A 22,117-nucleotide genomic window follows, 5' to 3' on the forward strand; every position below is an offset into this window, starting at 1 on the left:
TGCTTATACTCTAGAAAGTCACAGAACCAGAAAAATTCAGGTTAAAAGAGACATACAGCCATCGCCCCAGCCAGCCTCCTGCTCAAAGCTGGGTTAACCTCAAGGATGAGTCAGGTCGCTCAGGGCCTTTTTGAATTGTATTTCACAGACAGAGATTTTACAGCCTCTCCAGAAAACATGCTGCCACGCCTGACCAAACCTACTGTGAAAATGTTGTCCTTGCATCCAAGTGGAATTTTCCCTTTTCTTCCCCATGCATCCCTGAGAAGTCTCTGGCTCTCTTTATTCTGCAATCTCACTTTAGGTAATGTAAGACTGCAATTAGTCATTCCCCTTGCCTTCTCTTCTTCCAACCAAAGAAACTCAAGTTCTTTAACCTCTCCTCACAGGCCGCATACTCTAGCCTTTATTGTGATCCCCACAGGAGTCACTCAAAGAGGTGACCTCTCTTGCCCTGGGGAGTCCTGAACCGCGCAAGGTTATTCCAGATGTGTCTCACAGATGCTGGAACAGAGAATAGTGACTTTCCTTGACCTGCTGGCTATGCTTCAGCTAACACAACCCAGCACATGGCTGGCCAGCACACAGATACATGGTTGGCTTGCATTCAGCTTGTTGCCACCGGGACCCTGCAGTACTTTTCTGCAGAGCTGCAGGACAACCAGTAAAGCTCCAGCCTGCTCTGCCACATGCTCTGTCCCTCGCACAGACCCTGCATTTGCTTCTTTTAAACTTCACTCAGGTTCCTTTGTTAGCACTTGTTTTTTCTAGGCTATTTGAGAAATGAGGTATTACCATACTGATTTTCTATTACTAGGATGTATTTGTATTCCAAAGCCCAGGAAATGGATGGCTAAAACAACTGCAATCTGTTCATTTTTCACAACACTCATTAAAAGCATTTGAAGACTTTTTTTTCTCAAATAGTTAATACATAAGTAAATAGAAAACTTAAAACCCCCAATAAATTAAGATCTAAAATCAATTAGCTATTATTTTAACCTTTCCAGAAGGCTTAATTTACCCTCTGCTTAGCAAGAACAAACTTGGATTGGTTTTCCAAAAATCTACCAGGAGCTGAAATAACAAAAGTTGCCCAATTAAAAAAAAAAGAAAAAGAAAAAGAAAAAAAGAAAAGAAAAGTAAAGAAAAAAATCATGGTCCAAGACCAAGCACCAGTTATTCTATCTTCTTGGCAGCAACAACATAAAACTGGAGAGATAATCTTCCCAATTCTGTGGACTTCTATGGAACACCACATGCTTTACAAAGAACAATTTTTTAACTGAATTCATGGGCATAATCATGAAAAAAAACCCTAAATGGGGGACTATCTGATCCATCAGAATAAAGAACACTTATAAATTATAGCTCATAAACATTTTGTTCTTAGGGGCAGCAACTGTGATGCATACAAAATCACTGCTTCAGTTTTTGCAGTGCTCATACAAATTTTCTAGTTGTTATTCTTTTTCTATTTACATCACCAGTTCCAATGGTAGATGAATTTTATTTTTTTTAGCATTTTCCCCCCCTCAATGTGTCTATAGAGAGTAAATATGCCCACTGTATGCTGGCATTTACTGCAATATAAATGCACACATAAAATACATTAATATTAATTTATGATATTGGTGCCTAACATTTCCAGGGAGGACCAAGGGCTCTAATATTCCAGGTACTATACAAACACACAAGCAGTCAGGATGCCCTGCCCTTTAGAACTAGCAATTGCTTTTGACAAAAGCTGCAATAAAGAATCTCAAAATGTAGATAAATGAAAGGAAATCGAAGTATAATGAATTAAGCCATATGCTTTTCCTTTTTTCTTTCCTAATTAATTCTTAAAGTAGTGTTTCAAAAGTATCCTATTTTCAAGACGAGCTAAATTTGGTACCTTTAACAAACATGTAACCTAGGAATGAACAGTGGGTGATTACTTGCTGGCACCTTACGAAGTTTTCTAACTTGCAGTTGGTTCGGTAAATTCTCTCTAGCACCTCCCTCATCTTCTTTACAAGATATAGACTGTGTGGGTGGGGCAGCTTTTCACCTCTCAGGGTTTCTGGTACTGCTGTACCAAATTCAGAATTTTGTTTTTTAGTATGTTCAGATTATTGTTAAGGTCACAAAGACAAGGAAAGACACCTTGAACTCAGGACAGAAGATTGCAAGATGTGTAACCACTCCGGGTTCCATTACGTTTACTTCAAGCCCTAGGCTGCCTTCCTGAAAACCCTCTCGCTGCTGAGAATTAACTTTATTTTTAACGTAAAACCTTCCTGCATTCCTGAGAAAGGCAATCACAGCCCATAACCCCATGCCAAGTAACTTTTCATGTATCTCAAACCATGTGAGCGCTGTTAAGACGAAAAAAAAGATACTGAATTTGCCTCAGTTATTTATGTGAAATCAGTACAAGAGAAAGAAAAGAGTGAAAAGGGAGGGCAGGATCAAGCACCAGAAGGTATTATCTCAGCATTGTATGATTTCCCATGAGAAGACTGTACGTCATTGTCTTGTAACAATAAACATTAGGAACAAAGCTTAAATTGCCACTCCACTGAGAAATTTATTTTAAAATATTACCTAGCAATCACCCACACTTTTTAAATGTTGGTGCTAAAACTGCTTCCATCTGTTGACTTCTGCAGGACACACAAACACAGGTGGTTTCCACAAAAGACAAACAGAATAAGAAAAAAGAAGAGAAGGATTTCCTTATGTAGCTTCCAATAATGCCCAGTGCAGTTTCCACATCTAGGAAGAAGATGAGAAAATCCTGCTGTAACATCCCATAAAAGTCTATAGAACATTAGCGCCATCCACTAGTTCTGTATGGAGGCTGTTAATAAGAATAAATATATATTATTAATGTTGAGTACTTTATCCTAAAGATAAAGGTTGAACTTCAGAAGAGGTAGAGTATATACAGCTTTATCCTTGGTTGTGTGCTTTAATTCAGAGTAACTGTGTTTAATGAAACGTAGGGACTCAGATGATCTGAGTTTCTCTCCTTCTGTCACAGTCATCAAATCATAACTCTCAACATTGATAAGGTGCTTGTTCCTAGTGAAAGCAGGATCCAGATCTGCAGCTGTAAAATGTGTTCTTCAACTTTCAGAATAAAATTATTTCTGTCCAGCATAATCCATTTGTTCTCCTATCATTATTTTCCTAGTTTAAAATAATCTTCTTTCCCTCACTGCCTGTGTTGACTCTGCTAACATGAATGTGAAATAATCCTTCTCTGACACTATCTTGCTAAGCTAACTAACCACTATTTTTCTTGAACTTGACAGGCCTCTGCTCATCCCAGTGGTGTCTCTTTCAGTTTGAAATCATTTGTCTTCAACCTGAGCAACCAGAATTGAACACCTACAGATAAATCTGTATTTCCTTTGTCTCAGGAATGTCTCACTCCAGAGATTCTAGGGGTGTATTTGTCTTTATTCAAGCTGAAGACATGATAGTCCTAAGTTCTGTTCTATGGCATTTCATATCAAATACATATCACTAACAGAACAAAATAATAAAACGTGGAGATAGGCAAAAGAAACAAAACTCAGGTTATGATTTCATGATAAATTAGAAATCCTTTTGTGCTGCGGTAGTGCAAGCAAAAACCTCTATCAATATGCAGGGAAGTCTAATAAGCAAAGCATCAAATAATTAGGGCACTAAAACATTCTTACTGGCTGTCGAGAGAGAAAGAGGGAAAATTTATACATGTATTTTGCTAAGATTCTACAAAGCATGTTGTTGTTGTGGATCTCTGTCAAGACAGAAACTGAGCATACATCGAAAGTTGGACTAATTCTCCTTCTAAATTTGGAGCAGTCTGAAGAGCTGTACCCTAACAAGGTGCTCCGTATCTGTCCTCTGGGAGTAGACAGTGGTAGTCTTACCCAGCTCTGGTGGCAGAAGTCATTGTCACTTAGGGAAGAAAACCATGCTAGCTTCAGTCAAGAAATCAGCAGCTTATCCTAGCTTAAGAAATGAGCTCTTGAAGGCAGCAAGCTCAGGAATTCAAGTCTTTGCCTTTCAGGAAAAGACTAGTAAATTGTGGGCAATCACTTCAGTAATAATCTACTGTTATTTGATACTGTAGGAGTCCGGAAGGAGGTCTCGCCTGGTTCTCAGACATCAATGCAGCTTCTACATGTAGGTAAAGCAGCTGTGTTGAGATTTTTCAGCTCTTGGGTACATCACAGCAAGTTCTCTGAGGCATTGATAAGTTGCCTGTGGTACTTAAAGTAAAGGTGGATGGATTTGTATCTGGAGGGTCTACTGGTTTTGATGTGATGTGATCAGAGAAATTACTCTGGGGTGATTACCTGTTGCAAGGCTTTTCTCTGGCAGAATTTCACTATGCTTTATTATGGTTTAAGTTAAAAGTATATTTGCCAAGGGAAAATAAGGCAGTTGGGAAAATAATAGCTTAGAAGAAAACTGCAGTCCCAGAGTGTAGGCGATAGGTTTAGCTGTCTCAACAATCAGCAACACTGTCCTCAAATTTAATAAAATCACAGGTAATAGCTACTAAGCTGGAGATCAGAGTAGACAGCTTGATTCCTTTGACAGCGAGACTGCGGTAACTACAGCACCAAATTCCCCAGAAGTTACCTTAGAACTTTCAGAATCTTTCCACTGAGCTTCTACCATAGAAAGAAAATACTAAGAACACATCACTGTTTCCTAAATACTCTCTTCTGTGCTCATATCCTTTTATATTGAACGATTCTATTCTGAACAGAGTAGTATTTATTATGAAACTTTTTAATAACTACTCTTAAAATACTAAAAATAAAATAGCAGTAATTAATCTTTATTTAAATGGTAATTTAATGTGTTAAGAGCCCAAAATGAAACTAGTCATTAGCTCAATAGTAAAGACTGCCAGAAGCTTCATTACTGATTAATAATGGAGAACTCAGAGTACTGAACAATTTCCCCTAATCCCAGAAGCATCTAGGAACTGAACCGCAAAAATTTTCAATCTTAATAAATTGATTAAGCAATATAATTTTCTTTATAGTTATAATTACTGGATATCGTGTAGCTAAGTTTTCATTCCATTCGACATTGATCAAATCTCTATTTTAAAAATAATGAGTCATATGGGTTTGTGTAGATGTGGCATTTGGGGACTTGGTTTAGTGGTGCACTTGGCAGCGCTAGGTTTATGGTTGGACTCTATCTTAAAGGTCTTTTCCAACCTAAACAATTCTGTGATTCTGTGATACATGTTTTGAACACTTCTTGTTCTGTAAACAGGTTAAAATACCATACATGCCCTTCTATCAGGTAACTATCATATGTGCTGGGACAATGAAATGAGTTACTTCTAATAAACACAAAATGTCTATTATAATTTTTTTGCTTTAATAGCTTCATTGTTAGTAAAAGAACACACACAATATTTACTCTATCTAGATTTAAGAAAGTTTGCCAGTTAGTTCCGGCTGTCAGTACTTTATCTTGCTAATCAAGATTGTCACTTAAGATAAATTTTCTTCATTTCATCCAGTTTGCAAGAGATATTTAACAAATACAACCATTTAATCTCCAAAGAAAGCTGCAAATCGCTGAATTGCTCCAAAGTTCTTGAATAAATGCAGAAGTATATGACAGTAACTACTATTCCTATAAGGTAGCTACTCAAATGAGAAGATACAAAAAGTAAACACTTATAGTGAAACTGTTCTACACCATCTTTGAATAGATGCTAGAATTAAACAATAAATTAGAACAATTTCATTTAAAAATAAAAATTAGAAGAAGAATTACTCTATATGAAATCTATTCCTTCAATATAACCTTAAAGAACATTACCCTGAAAATAAAATGAGAATTCATTGCTGCAGCAAATTTGACTTTCAAATCATTAATACATTTAGTACTCTCACTAGCTAACCAAAATAGCTATCATTTTTATGAGCCATTGAACTTACTGGAACTCACTAAATATTGCTCTAGGACAAAAGCACTCCCAAGAATTATGCAATAACTTGAATGTTCTGTATCATGAACCCTATTCTAAGTAGCAACATGCAAGATCCTGTAATATCTATGAACTGGCACATTATCGGAAAAGAAAAATTCCAGGGAGATCCCTCTAGCCAGGAAAACATGCCTTCTTCTGTTTCTTCTAATCTAGCTGCTACCAGATACAGGACTCAAAAGGTTGAGGAGTGAAGGCTTCACATTCCTTTTGTATAATGAAGTACAAAGATCAAACATCTATGAAGCACTACCACTGATACCACTAAAAACAAGTCAGGAGGCAGAAGATCAGGTAATTTCAGTTAATCTTACCAGTTCATCTGTCTCAGAAACATTATAAATATTAATATATATATAAATATTAATGAGTTATTGCATATGAGAAAGAAAGACATAGAAAAATCATCCTAGAAGAGACATTAGTACTTCGAAATCTCTTCCAAGACTTGCCACCTACAGTCTTCATCATCAAAGACACTGGTGCAATTATCTTCCTGCACAGTTCTGGACAACCAGACTTGTTTGCTTTTGGGAAAGGATACTTTGACAAGGAGTTTCACTCTCTGCAGTTTTGTAAATGTACGTAAATTGATACATGAACATATGAATACTAACACAGCAGTTTATATGTTGCTATGAATATTTCAAAGGTCTGGTAACATTCCTATTTGTCAAACTTAAAGTGCACTAAAATGCATTGGAAGTACTGCTGCATAATAACGGCTCACTTTGAATAATAAATCTTTACCAACAGAGTGCAGTGGTTTGGGGCATTCCATAATGTACATGTTTGGCAAGAAATGCCATATCTTAATAGAATACCTTAATAAGTGGGATGTGTGCAAATGAACATGAGCAGATAATTTATATAATGAGAGACCAATCCATCACACAGTGCACAAAAGCATATCTGAACTAAAAGGTTACAAAGACCCTGCCTTATTGCAGGACCAAGTGTGTTTCACAGGTCTTTTAATAGGTGGAAACATCAGCAACCACATATGAAAGACCTGAAAAACTGCTGGAGGAAGAATGAAAGAAACTTGTGCCAACAGGTAACAAAAGACCATTGTAAATCTCCAGAGTACATACTCATTTTTTCACAGCATCAACTCTTAATGTGAATTATTAGTTCTCATTTTTGGTGCCAAAGATCTCTAAGAGGGTGCAACCCATCACTCTACACCCAGTTCCTCCTGCTGTCACGCTGCCAACATCCTTCTAGAATCTCCAAGCAATCAGATAGGAGCCTCAATTAAAAAAGTTTACTGGTTGCGTTAACCATATGCCATTTCACAGCTGCAGCTAATAATACAAGCCACAGCAGAGATGAGATGACTCTGAGACAACTTAGCTTACCATTTCAGGATCACCTTTAGCATTAGAAACAAAGCAAAGCAGCAGTGTGCAAATATTTGCTATAATGCCTATAGCTCCAAAATTAAAAGTTATGTTTTAGAGAGCATCACTTGTGGAATTATCTTATTCAAACATGTCTATGTAATTTACAGTAACAGTGGATAACAAGCTTTGTTTTTCATAGGTAGAACCTGAAACTTATTTTGATCATCCACATTACCTATCCTGTACAAACATAACATTTAGGACAAGACTACACCAGTGATACATTACCAGGAAGTCTATTAGTAATCTACTCAAAGTAAATGTAAGTCAGAAATATTTATCAAGCATTTTACCATACCTAAGGTAACAACAGCAAACAGAACAGGAAACCTTACCGTACCCATATCTTGACTATTGTGCCATTCCCTACCTTAAAAAAAAGCAACAGAAGAAATACACAAGGGTACAAAGAACAAAAAACGGAGATACCGAATGGTTGGACCCAGGGAGCAATTAAATAGATTAAGGTTTTGTACTTTGGAAGATACAAGATTGGGGCGATGTGGAAGAGAAGATGAAGTCAGGAATACAGATTGACTGCTCACCATTTGACTTAACATAAGGCCTAGGTTGAACCAAAGTGAATTATTTGGCAATAGATTTAGAAGAAATAAAATAATACCTTATAAACTCACAGTGACCGTACAGCTTTGTATGTTGGAAATTTAGTGGAAAACCCCTTAAGCACATTCAGAGAGGAAGGTCCAATAGAATCTATTAAGCACCAGGATGCAGAGACAACCTCCAGAAGAGAAGGTGCTGTGTGCAAACTGCATGAAACTGGCTGCATACTTGAATTTATCCTGTACTCTTTACCTAGGCATTTTTCAGTGACACGATGGTCAGTCCCGCAGTTTGACCCTGCACAGCATCTGCTTTGTTGCTGTCCTGTGAGTAGAAGGGCCTGTCCCTGGCTGCAAGTGGCGGGAGGAGTAGCACTGCTAACTGCAAACAGCTGAGAGCAAATGCAGTATACACCTCTCTCGCTCCACTCAGTGAACTCAGAAACTCTTCCAAGCCATGGGGAAAAACTCCCCATTTTGCTCCTTATTACTAGAAGTGGAAGGAGCAGGTGAAGGTGGGAATGGGGCCTCATTCAGAAGGCAAGAACAGTGTGACAGAACTTCCACAAGGCATTTATACAAGCACTATTCTGAAGAGTTATCACCAAAATAATACAGGCTTATTTGTGATGACACTTCTTACAAGATGTTTCATGCAAGAAAAAATTAAATTGATTATTAGCCAAACTGAATAATATACAGGTAAGAACTGGGGAAAGGAGAAAAAAGGAGCAGGAAGATGAAAAACATGCATTTGTTATTTTAAAGTAACTTAGACGTTAGTACTGTTTTTAATTTATAAAAAGTACGTATTGGCTAGATGCTCTTGGGAAAACTGTTCTGTAGTAATGTAATTAGGGATGGTAAAGAAACACATCTGAGTTTTGGAAATTAAGTTTCATTTTGACGTAAAACAAAACCCAGGCTTTTAAAATTCTGAGAGGCAAAAACATGTGAACACGACAGAGGGAACAACACTGCCAACAGTACAGAATACATACTAATTACAAGGTATCACCTGGGACATGGGAACATTTCAGCATTCTAAAACAGCATATTTCCACATCCCAGTGTAATGATTGACATGCTAATGCCTCCCTCTCTTTATCCTAGGGAAAACCCCAATGAAACTTGACAAAATCAGTCCATATATTCTTGTAAAACATTTTTTGTTTGCAAGTGACATGACAATAACTAATTAGCAACTGTCAATTAAAAATGTGAAACCATTATTGTTCGACTGAAGAAAAAGAAACAATAAGTCATAAAAGACAAATTATTTTCCAGCAATTGTATGAGTCTTTCATAATAAATCTAATAATCCTAGGAAAACAGTCTGTGCTTTTTACTGCAGTGTCTTCCCTGCCAAGGATCACTTAGGAACTACGGAGTACCAAAAGTGGCTTTGTTTTGAAATGTCATTGACAACGTAACCTAAGAGAAAAAAAAGGAACATTTTCCTTCTGATAATTAAACCACAGTCAAAATTAATCAAGAGATGATAGAAAAACTAATCTTCTCTGACAAGAACACAGATGTGTTAGACGCAAACCCAGGATAAGGTAAACATCACAACATTACTATTTCCCATTATTTTTCCTGAAGCTCTATTGATAACCTGGAAGTACTCTAAACCAAGACTCTAATCATACAGAAGTGAATTAATATAAATAGCCACCTCCTCCCCCCTCAGCTTATTAATCGTACCTTAATTTGTGCAAAAGGTCTGTCAAAGTTTCCAACATAAAGAAGACCAACATTCTGGGTGAGTAGCCTAAAAAAATGAAAAAAATCTTTTAAGATATCACTTTATATCCATAAGGGGTTTTTTTTGCATCTCCAGTAGTTGTTACTGAACTATAGCAGGATAACAAGCTTCATTATGACAGCAAGAGCTACCTTTGCAAATCTGATCACACAATTCAATTTGAACTACAACACAAAAGGAAAGACACACATTAAAGATGGATGCACACTGGCAATTTGTGTTTATGGTGCAAGCAGCTCTTCAACAAAATCATTTCATAGGCTTCTTTGTGATGGATATCACTCAATAACATGGAAGAACAGCAAGTATGTGCCTTTCCTATTTATTAAAGACCATTATACACAAAGGGACAGCATGAGAAAGGATGAGCAAACATACATTCAGAGCAGCACGCCTAAGAGGTAAAACAGATTATGGCAGATTAAAGTACACACAGTAATACAGAAATGACATCGCTACAAGCAGCGAAATAATAGAGAATCTCTGCAATATCATCTAATGGCTTCCTAAATAAAAAAAAAAAAAAAAAAAAAAGAGTCCCTGATGCAATTTGTGCCTGATGTTCTTTTTAATTCTTTATAAAGTTGCTGTGTATACCACCAAGATCCAGAGGGACAGTGGGATAACTCAACTCAAACTGTTGATACTTCCGGAAAAGAGTTCGTTTGATTTCTGCAGATACTGTGCAAGTCAATGTTTTTACTACACAAACCCTAAACCCCGGAGGAGTGTCAGGGTGCTACTGCTATCAACAGGCAGACAAGAACATCCTTGGCCAGCAAAAAGGGTAGGAGCGCACCCGGCTGTTCACACTGGACAGTCACAATGTTTCTCTTGCTAAGCAAAGGCACAGCAGTCATTCCCTCCAGTTCACAGGCTCCAAAAACACTGCACTGAAGTACTGGCACCTCATAATAAGGAGAACTTTTTGATGACCCTTGAAAGAGTTTCTGTTTTAATTAAAAGGGACATTCAAAACCCATCATACTCTTCAGTAGTTCCAAGTTTTCATTAAGAGTTTGCTATTTTATGTTTTCCTTCAATTTCACATCCCATTCCCTTTAATAATAAGGCTTCACATATAAATTAAATTAAATAATCAGAAATAAGTACAAAAGTAGGCATCATTCTGCTTAAGTCTGCCACTGAGGTGCATCTTTCTTGTATTTTTGAGCATATATATATATAATTTTAATTCATACTAAGTTACATTTTTTTTCTCTACACGTAAACCTGTTGGGTAATTTTCAACTAATTTATCACCATTGCCAGGCCTGCTTTCATAAACAAAACAGAAACTTAGGTGGCAGTGAACAATTTTGACCTCACAGAATATACACATCTTAGTATCATTCCTGTTTCTCCCCACTTCTGACAACAGTATGGTGTATATATGACCTTAAACTGGAACAGGTGGAACTTAGCAAAATGCCAAAGTTGAGACATTCACATATTTAAAGCAGTTAAGTGAGAAGTGGCATCGAACAGTTCACCATCTTCAAAAAATCCTTCTGTAATTAGGTGTGGTATACAAAGATTTCCTGGGTATTGACAGACATATCCAAAGGAAGGAAAGATTATTAAGGATCCGAGAAGATCAGCCACAGGATGGGCAAGTGGCTTCCTCTCTTTGCCCATCAGTGTGCCTGACTCTGTTGGGAAGACCTGTACTGTCCCACAATGGCTCTGCAGTGCTGACATATGGAAGTCAGGAGGAGAAATAAGTCACCGCAAGTCAAATTCACTCTAAATGCAAGTCTGCAGAGCTGAAAAAGCCAGCATATTGATAAAATCTTTTCCTACCACTGTAAAGCAAGCTCAGAAAATATTTAAGGGTTTTCTAAATGAAAAGAAACATGGGAAGTAAGTAGCGGAAAAGGTTAAAAGAGAATCTGTAAAAGGATTCAAGGTATGTCACCATATTTGAGACAGGGCACCTAAAGTAAAAGAAAAGCATTCTTAAAAAGAACTGCATAAAAACATCCATCAGCGGTATTTCTAGTAAGGGACATAAAAAAGTAAAAGACATAGAGTGTGATTATTCCCACATGGTTATTCTTCTTCACATTATTTTCTTCACCAGATAGAAATGGAGGATCATTAAAAAACAGAGTCTTGAGGATAGCTTTACTAAGAACTAAGGAAACCTTAAGATTAATCTTTTGAGAAGTCCACATAGCAGTTTACACTGTTTAACTTAGTATCACTGAGGTGCACCCAAACCTGAAAACATACTGCAGGAACTGCCTTCCTTGATAAGACTGATACTGACACAGAAGTACGAGATTATTACTATTTATTCATCTTTCACTGCCTTGGTTGAAAAGGTTTTCATTTATAATTTCTTATTTGTAGTCACAAGTCACTTTAAAAAGGCAATGTTAATTCAATACAATGTTAGGAAAATGTTAGGGAATGGAAAGTTAATTGTAACACTCCCTCGCTTAAACAAAAGGTCACATTCCTTGCTTCTTCCACTTTCAAGATTCCTCTCGAGTTCTGAAGCTCAAAATTATATCACCAATATGCAAAGCCAGTCAGTTTTCCATATAAGCAATCAAATAGGATGAAATGAGCATCCAAATAGGATCATAATTTAATGCTCTGAAATACTCAGGTTTTCTCCCCCTAAATGTCCTGATCAACTAAAAAGCTTCCAGGTCTCATGATTACTATAAACTCTTTTACTCCAGAGTCCTTCTTGAGCTCTCTTTGAGAGCAGCTCTGCAGAGAAGCACTTGAGGTTTTGGAGGATGAAAAACGGAATATGAGCCATCACCGTGCACTTCCAGTCCACAAGGCCAAACATATCTTGCGCTGCATCAAAAGAAGTGTGATCAGCAGGTTGAGGGAGATGATTCTGCCCCTCTACTTCGCTCTTGTGAGACCATACCTGGAGTACTACATCCAGCTCTGGAGTTCTCAGCACAAGGAAAATATGGACCTACTTAAGCAGGTCCAGAGGAGCGCCTCCTGTATGATGACAGGCTGCGAGAGGTGGAGTCGTTTAGCTTAGAGAACAGAAAGCTCCGGGAAGACCTTATAGCAGTCTTACAGTATTTAAAGGAAAGATGGGGAGGGACTTTTTATCTTTAGCTGATGTCTTTTTATCTTTAGGAGTATTGTGATAGGACAAGCGGTAACAGTTTTAAGCTGAAAGAGGGCAGATTTATATTATAAATTTGGAAGAAATTCTTTATTGTGAGATTGGTGAGGCACTGGAACAGATAGCCCATAGACATTGTGGAAGCCAAATCCCTGGAGGTGTTTAAGGGCAGCTTGGATGGGGCTTTGAGCAATGTGATTTAGTGGATGGTGTCCTTGCTCATGGCAGGGGGGTGGACCTGGATGATCCTTGAGGTCCCTTCCAATCCAAACCATTCTATGATTTCAGCATAACCTCCGTATTTCAGATACTACGCTCATACAGAAGAATCTGGAGAGGTAAGCAAACTGCGGCAAGAATCACTGCTGAGGCTCTGGATAGGCCAAGCTACTGTGAGAGTGTTACCAGTCCCTCAGTAGTCACCAGCGGCAGTATCAAAGAAATGATATGCTATCAAGCAGAGATGTGCCAATCTCCATCTCAGCCACAGGAACTCAGCATGACTGGCCTCTAAACTACCTCACATACTGAAAAGTTAGAATTATACGTAGACATTGTTGTAGCTCTTCTTTACCACAAGACCAGGCTGCATTTTTAAAGTATGTAAAATTAACTTTACAGCATAAATGTCAACAAGTCTAAATTGATACAGATATTCTCTATCTTACTGCTCTCAACTAATTACCTTTTGCCTTTGAAGACTTTCCAATTGTAAGCAGGCTTGCTTATAAGTACTTACATGTTTCCTTACTCCAATGTCCTCTTTTAAAATGTCAGTCTTCTATTCCTTACCTCACATTTGCAGAGTTCTATTCTCAAAACACTGCCAGCGGCACTCAACACCTAACCCTGCCAACAGCTGGACATCAACTGTAGTTGGCCAAAATGAATAACAGCCTAAGAAAGAGTGGTGATAGTTTCATAAAGCAATTATAAACTTTTAATTTCACTTTCAAACAATTACTTTAGAATTATGAGAAACAATTTTCAAAAATGCAAATGCCTACTGGCATTTCAGTACATATATTTACTTTTAAGGGAAAATATATAGCAGTACACCAAGCTGCCTCAACTGATCATATTATGTTACATACAGACGTGTACTTTACTTGTTGTCTCTTCCATTCAATACATTATCAACATAATTCCCTTTTTTTTTCTGTAAGAAGAGGGAAAGAAACATCACTCCAATAAGCAGCGGTTCTTTAAGATGTGCTGTCCATATGCAACATTACACTTCCCCTACTTCTATCCCATATACACAACTGAGCACAATTCTAGCTTGATGTGCCAATTTGGGCTGTATCATTATGTTCCATGCAAACAATATAAAACCCAAAAAATGTATCAGGATGAACCATTTCTTTTGTATCAGGATGAACCATGACTTTTGCCAACAGAATGTCTAGATCTTAATGGCCTTCACAGTACCAAGAAAATGTTGCCATATAATTACCACCAAATGCCCTATTTTCTGCCTTCAGAATCCTAGATCTGTCCTTTTCTGGCATGCAAAACATACCTGTTTCCAAAATCCAACCTGCAGGAGCCAGGCATTGCATGCCTGTGAGAGAAGCCGACTATGGGAGTAGGCATGTTCAGGCACAGTGATCCAAGAAAAAGTAGTGGCAACAGTGGGGTTAGGGAGGGTAAATGCAATTAAATACAGGTCAAGATGAATGGAATACAAGAGGGATGTGAGAGGTATGAAGAAGTGACAAAGCAGCCCTCTGGGCTGGAGAAGACTGGTGGATTAGGGCTACAGGAGCAGTGAGGGCTGATTTACCTCAGAGCTCACCCTCCCTGAAGACAGCTGACCTTGCTTTGGGGGCTGGGACAGACCCAGTACTATCGCCTCCTTCCTACTGCCTTTGGCCATGGGAAGTCAAGTGACTCGTAACTATGGACTTAGGAGGGCAGCACGCTTCAAAAAAGCCTGATCATTTCCTCTTCTCCACACACATTCTGCTCCCAGTAACTCACTAAAAGCTATTGTGTGTGATGAAAGTGTGTATTTAAAGATATTCCCAATAACTATTTGGGCACAAGCTCACCAACACACCAATGCACCAGATGTTAAATAGTACTTTGTAAAAGCAGAAAGTAGACATCAAATAGTTCCTCCATGTCTTGTTGGGAGGTATGCCTTGAGGACATCACTTCAGCTTGATGTGAACCCCAAATGCCAACACCTTCAGACTACAAGGGCTGCCTTGAAAGTCTGCTCAGGCTACCAAACAGGGCTGAGAAAACTGTGGAGCTGAACATATAACTTCTGACCAGTCACACACAAACCAACTGGAAATTTGGGCTATCTAGATCCTAGTGCTGCTGTGCAGACTATGGAAAGAGGTTTTCAGAAAGGAGCATGCAGAGAAATAAAGGAGCCGCTACCTCTCACAGGAGTAAGTTACTGCAGATTAGCTGGACGCGGTAACTTGCTCCTGTGCGAGGCAGCAGCTCCTGCACTTGCTCTGTTGCAAGACTGGTGGCATATCGTGCAGGAACACAGACTGAGACTTGCAGCTCTAGGTAACAACACAAAGGTCAGACAGTCTTGGAAAGCAGAGAGTACAGAGTGGAAAATGCAATCTGTGCAGTAGAAGGGTTGAAAAGAGCTGAGGTATTTGGCATTGGAAAGGTGGAATGTGTTTAAGGAAAACAATGACCAGTGAACAGGCATTTGGGCTTGAGTTGTCTGGTGTTTCAGTACGAAAACTGCCATGAAACAAGACAGTGGTAGGCACGCGAAGCTGACTACAGCAATGCTTCGGTAATTTACTACCCCTATGAAACAGAACTTGTAACTCTTTCCTTAAATTTCCACAAGAACACTCACCAAATTCCCAGAACTGATGACAACATAGCAAATAGCATCTTGCAGTATTTGTATTAACTTGACATACATCGTGGTTGAAGAATAGTTCATCACTCCAAATAAATCAAGGCCCTATGTTCTCAGTTTCTGTTTTCATTCTTGACTGTTGCCTATTTCTTTCACTAGCTCCTGCAGCCACCAAAAAAACAGGCTCTGGATGAATTTGTGTTTGTTTTCAAGATCTTGGTAAGTGTGACAACCTGCCACCAAAGCTTTGCTAGATGTAATAAAGCTCCATTGTTATATCACATAACCAGAAAAGTATTTGAGTGCATGCAAGACAGCAGGAAATTCCAAAACGCAGCTTGACGGCTGTGCGTATCTATCTGTACTTCTAATGACGGTGTAGATGGAAATGACTGCTTTCAGCAAAGGACGAGAAGCAGCTCCTGCTGTGGTCTGTTCTTCTACCTGAAAGAACTATGCAGATCAGACAGGGTTTTATCTGGCTGATCTGAACAGTGGGCTGACACCTGAAACACTCTCGGTGTCTGCCTGGAAGGGATTCTGCTGTAGCGGATACGATCAAACAGCAATGAGACAACAGGATTAAGACACATGGACTACTTCCACTTTACAGTCAGAAACAGCAACAAGTAGTTACAACAGGGCTGGGATCTGATCTTCACCCTTCATATGCTGCAGAAAGACATTTGCAGTCCTCACAGAGGTTGCTGGTGACAAGATTTCAGTCCTCAGAAGACGTGTATCAAGAGTGGAATAAATGCACAGCAAAATGGAAAAAAATCCAACCATGACACTCAGTGTGGCTACTGACCTTTGTGCATATCTGCACCTGTACGACTGAGAACGTCAGCATACGCATTAGTGGTTGACTGTGGTAAAAAACTGAATAGAACCTATTTAAAGTATTAATTGGACAGTTAGATAAAATGTAAGGAAAATCTCTGTGACCACACTCGCATTCTGAATTCCTGTATTTAAAATAACTACATAATAGGGATTAATGTTAGTTGCAGTCTGAATGTTTTTGCATTTTGTTTTAAAATATAGCTTTTGTGGGATAAGTATATACAAAAATTCCACTGTTGCGCTCCATGTGTGTTTTTAACTTTCTCTAAAAATTGCTCTGGATGCATTTGCACATTTCAGGTAGAAATGACTGTTCTAAGTCACAAACACAGATGAACAACAGCCCTACAACCGGAAACAAGACCTTCATAAGTTCAATAACCATATTTCAAACACTATTTGAATGTTTTTCACATATAGCTTTGAAGATAAAGGTAACCTTTGTACATAATTTTATGAATTTTGTATTCCATCATGCAAAGAGGTTATCCTAGTATGTCGTTATTGCACATGATGACATGAGCACAAATAAATCACCATGACATGGCAAAAAGGACACCATATTCACGGGATGCAGCTGATGTCCTCTTAAGAATATAAGAAACACTCTGTATTTATCCCACATTCATTTAAGCAGTGAGTGGAAACCATGCATTATGCTCCAAGATCTTAACCACAGAAAGAGAAGCAGGTTGGACTCTACTACAGTGATATTACAACTATATCTTCATTCTTGCTTATGGTAATCACTCCCCAGCGATTTTCAACTCTAATTATGTATTTTCTAGGCATATGAAATTGAAAGAAAAAGCAAAAAGAAAACCAGAAGAGCACAAACAGAAAATTACAAAAATTGATGTTAAGGTCAAAAGAATTAACTTCCTACATTATTTTTTTTCCCAAGATCATTAATTATTTCATTAATTTGTTCTGCAGGCTGTGAAAACATTATACTAGATATTATGAAATATAAAAGTACACAAAAAAGATCCAGTGCAAATTGTGAAAAAGGCAGGCTTATATCATTGCACATATAATGGTCTGCAAACAACATAGATTACAGTTTGTTCTAAAAGTATAAAGAATCAAAAAACTTGACAGTTCACAGAAGCAGCAGTGAACCTTGCAAGCAGAATACTTACTGACAATGTCAAAGAAGGGGCTTTGCAGGCAAGACAGAAAAGCTCTCCTGCTTTCCACAGTGCATTTATCAAACCACATTTTCAGCCTATGAAATATCCTAACAAAATTGTTTACTCATCAGTCATTCAAGAAAACTTGTTTCATGGACAAATATAAGCTATTCTAGTATAATCAGCATGGTAAAGAGTAGGCATATAGACTTTTTACCCGATTTAAGACATTCTTACTCAAATTAGTGCAAAAATTGAAAAAAGGTTTGAGGGAACCGGAAGAGATGCCATGCACCACTGGTGACATAGTAAAGATGCAAAAAAATCCCCTGAATTTGAACTGAAGAGGAGAAAAGGTTTGGGAAGGATACAACCAATTGCTTTCAAAGGGACTAAAAAAAAATTTCCAGTGCTAAATTAATTTCTGCAATAAAAAACTCCACAGAAATGCAAGCAAAACTTTTAAATACACTTAAGTCTGAATTTGCAGAATATTCCAAGCCAAGTTAATTGTGACACCAATTAACATGAAACTGTACTCTAAGTAATATTCATGGGGGAAAATGCAGTGGATACATAACCAAGGACTTGAATTTAACTACCTCAGCCTTCCCACAACAGTACTCTGACATTATGCGCTATTAGTTATATTAACAAGTGTGCTGATTTCTGAAACACAGGCAACTCAGGCAAAAATATCAATGTTATGTGCTAATTGCCCTTCATTTGAAAAGCTCCTTAATAGTTGAAAGGCTTCACTGAACTACCTCACCCCCTACAGTAAATCACTGCCTGTCATTGACTATTGATAATAAGAATGTAGGAAGTAAGTGATCCCTGAAAGACACGCTTCCACTGAATAACGTCACCACTGTTACATACCAAACCAAATAAATTATAGAGTTCAAAACCACAAAACAAAGCAACCTCGTATTTGAGGTAATGGTGTGCAATTCTAGATAACGGTAAAAAACGAATAAACAGATCAATGTCAAGGTTTACTTTGAGTTAGGAGGGTTTAATTTGCACTGGTTTTGAACAAGTTTTTGTCTGTTAGGTGTGGAGTAGGGGTTGGATTTTTGGGGGGAGGGAGGGGCAGTAGGAGGGGTGTACACGAATGCTTTCCTAGAAACAGGGACATTTTTTTTAAGAAACATTCTTGCACTTTATAAATAAATCCACAGCATCAGATGTTTCCAGAAGCTCTTCCTTTTGTTTGCTGTGTTTATGTCGAGTGCTGAAAATATTTTAATGTGTGTCCAGGTTTTGCCCTACAGGCAAATCACAAGTATTTTGGCTACATTTATATATAAATTTATGCATTAAAAAACATAAAGAAGTAAGTAGAAACAAAAAGTACCTATTAAATAATCATGCCTGTTCCTCCACCAATGGAATACTATTCCCTCTAGTATGACGAGCACTTTGGCAAGGCTGCCCATATATTATCTGAAAAATGAGGCTGCTTGCCTTTTCCTTTGGGAGATTATTACGTAGTCTAAGAGATTTCAGTATTAGAATCTATTTCTGATGGTAAATGTCAATTTTTCTTTCTGAATATCCTCCCTTTCATCTCACTGAAATATAGGACAGGAGTGAAGAACTACTCCCCGTTTGCTGAAAGACCTGCCTGACACAGGCAATGCTGCAACTCTGCCCAGACTTATCCACACATCACAAAGCAACAGCACTCACGCAGCCCCACAGAGGAATCACTGGAATACTGTAAATCCACATTCTAGTCTAGGACCCCAGAGGGCCCTTTAGCCATGGCCATCTTTTAAAACAGGCCACGATACTAGGAAATTCAACCCCCAGAATTAAGTAAAATAATTGACACCACAATGCAAAGCTTTATTTAAGGAGAATTCAGTAAAATAAGAGGTCTAATTGTAGACATCGTAAAGTCAAAACAAAGACTTTAAGTGTCTCAGTAGCTATTTAAGAAAAATACATTTCTAACAGCAAAGAAGATACGGAAGAAATAAATGAGATAATGGCAAAATAATCTCAAGTATATCCAAGTACAAAACTGGTAAAAAAAAATCAGGAGATTCACTTGATAACATGGAAACACAAGGAGCAACTAAGGAAGACAGGGAGACTGCTGAAGAGTTAGTGGATTTGTTTGTTCCCACTCAAAAAAATAAAGGCACCTAGTGAGGAATACTTTTCTTTTTAGTTACCAAAATGAAATGCCTGTGGAAACAGAGATACTAAGAAAACCTCTAAGGATATATTGATAATTAAGGTCAAATAAATCACCAAACTCTGATGCAACTTATCCAAGATCTCTGATGTTTCTTAATATAAAGGGTGTGAACTGCTATTAAAAAAAATCTCAATCTTCAACACCTAAATAGAGTATTTTTTGCAAACTTCTCCGAGTCCTACCATTTAGCACAGCATCCTTCAGCATGTCTAGCTTGGCCACGCATGGCAGTGCTACTTAGGAAGCTGTGCATCCCCTGCATTCACACTGTGGCTGCATCTGCTTCTCTTTCGATCATTTTAATGAAAGAGTGCTTTAAAAGGAGTGGGGGGCAGGAGAGGCACCACACCGACATAATCGATTCAGACTGCCAGAAGGCTTCTGTTACAGTGTTCTACGGTAATTTATTTCAGAAAAATAAAACTAGGCAGTAAGTACTTTTCTATGGAAAAGACTAGTTACTGTTGTGGATCAAACCCTGATTAAGAGATTGGACAGGCAGAATAAATGGTCAGTTTTTCTCTTGGCAAAGGCTAAGTGACTATGCAATTTATGTAACAGACTGTTAATATATTTATTAGTAATCTGAAAAAGTTACGAGTAAAGAAAGTCTGCTGATGAAGCAAGTTAGGAAGCAAAGGCTGGCAACCACAGCAAGGTTACAAAGTTTATCACTGAAAGAAAGCTGATGCCGTCTCTACAGTCAGCTCTTACAACTTTAGCATTACTTTCCTCCGTGGTGAAAGATATGCGGTCCTGTGGGTATGAACTAGGGAAAGGTACTTACCCTTTCAATTAAGGAATGTATCATAATGTATATGAACTTGGGAACTAGAACTCTGCTCTATCATAACATTCAAAAGCTTGACTTAGAAGCTCATTGAACTTAGTTTCCACGTGAGGTTTTGTCATTCCTTTGTCCTTGGTCCTTCTAATTCTACAATTTAAAAAAATAAAATGAAACTCCTATCCTGCACAACTATTCTGAATCACCACAGCAGAGCTGGAAATAGTTAATATTCAGCAATTTTAATGCAAGTTGTTACTGCTGAAAAAACAGGACATAGAACAGGCAGAAAAGCTGTGATAGGATGGTCTCGTCTGGCTATAATCTCTCCCATTCTGCTCTTCATTTGTCAGTACAGCTGTTCCAAGTTTTCTGATTTTCCCAGTGCCTTGCGTGCTGCACCAGTGGTGGTAAGACCTATGGCAGCCCCAGACTTTGGCAGCTAAGACTTCCACATAGAAGAAAACAGGCCATTCTGCAGGTTAGCCAAAATTAGAGAGAATTCCTCTGCACTGATGATAAGACACTTCTGTATCTCATGGAATCTAAGGAATTATGGGTGCAAAATTTTCTCAGTGAAAATATTGTAAACCAAACTAAGGCACAAAATAAGGTACCTGAATAAATCAGTTGGTATCAGCATCCTTTTAAGAATGCAGGGCAAACAAAAGCCGGTCAGGTGATCCGTATTTAGTTTCTCAAACAAAAGAAGTGATTAAATTCTGCCGATTGAGGGAGAATTCAAATCTGATAAATACTTCATCACGAAAAACATACTTAAGACTGGAACACATGTACATTGGAACTCACACCACGGTGTGAGAAACAGGGACAAAATACGCAGGTACATAATAAGAATATCTATAAGACTAACAATCTTTCTTTAAAATACAACAATAAAGAACATAAAATTCACTTGTCTACATGGATCAGAGATGCAACCAGTACAACAATTCCCACCTTCATATTAAAGATCCTCCATGATCCTCCTCACTGAAGAGCAACCATAGCTAAATGCATGTGCACTGCCAGACAATTCCAACTCATTTCTCTTCTTTCCTGTTTCCCCACACCAATTTAACGATTTATTAAAAATAAATATATTATTAATCATGCACAACCACAGAAAGAATAGAATTACAGTCTAAAAATCATCTAGGTATGGGCTTCTGGCGAACTATTGAAATTGCAATGCCCAAGTGAAGCCTTGAACAAAAAAAAAAAATCTGGAACTCGGAGTGATACGTACCCAGCCGCCATCTCCCCAGACACAAGTGCCACTAGAAGAACGCATGAACACCCATCTGCTACGAACAAACCCGCCACCCAAAATAAGGTAGGAAGGCTGTCAGAGACTTCATGAACTCTACTGAATGCTTCATTCTTATTTCTGAAACCTGCATGGATAGAGCAAGATTTAGCTTCTCTGTTCGTTATAAAATTAAGT

General features: G+C 38.0%; 1 protein-coding gene across 4 annotated transcripts in view; it reads right to left on the minus strand.

Annotated features, from left to right (window-relative positions):
• RNGTT (RNA guanylyltransferase and 5'-phosphatase) overlaps positions 1 to 22,117 on the minus strand; it is a 184,440-nt gene that overhangs the window by 21,171 nt on the left and 141,152 nt on the right. For 3 of the 4 annotated variants that reach the window (XM_054063260.1, XM_054063263.1, XM_054063262.1), the window contains one exon: positions 9,681 to 9,747. The exons of the other annotated variant lie outside the window; for it this stretch is intronic. In XM_054063260.1, coding sequence (XP_053919235.1) covers positions 9,681 to 9,747 — 67 coding nt within the window. The remainder of the gene's footprint in view (positions 1 to 9,680; positions 9,748 to 22,117) is intronic. 4 annotated transcript variants of the gene reach the window in all.

The sequence above is a fragment of the Cuculus canorus genome, chromosome 3 (assembly GCF_017976375.1).
Source record: "Cuculus canorus isolate bCucCan1 chromosome 3, bCucCan1.pri, whole genome shotgun sequence".
NCBI classification, from domain to species: Eukaryota; Metazoa; Chordata; class Aves; order Cuculiformes; family Cuculidae; genus Cuculus; species Cuculus canorus.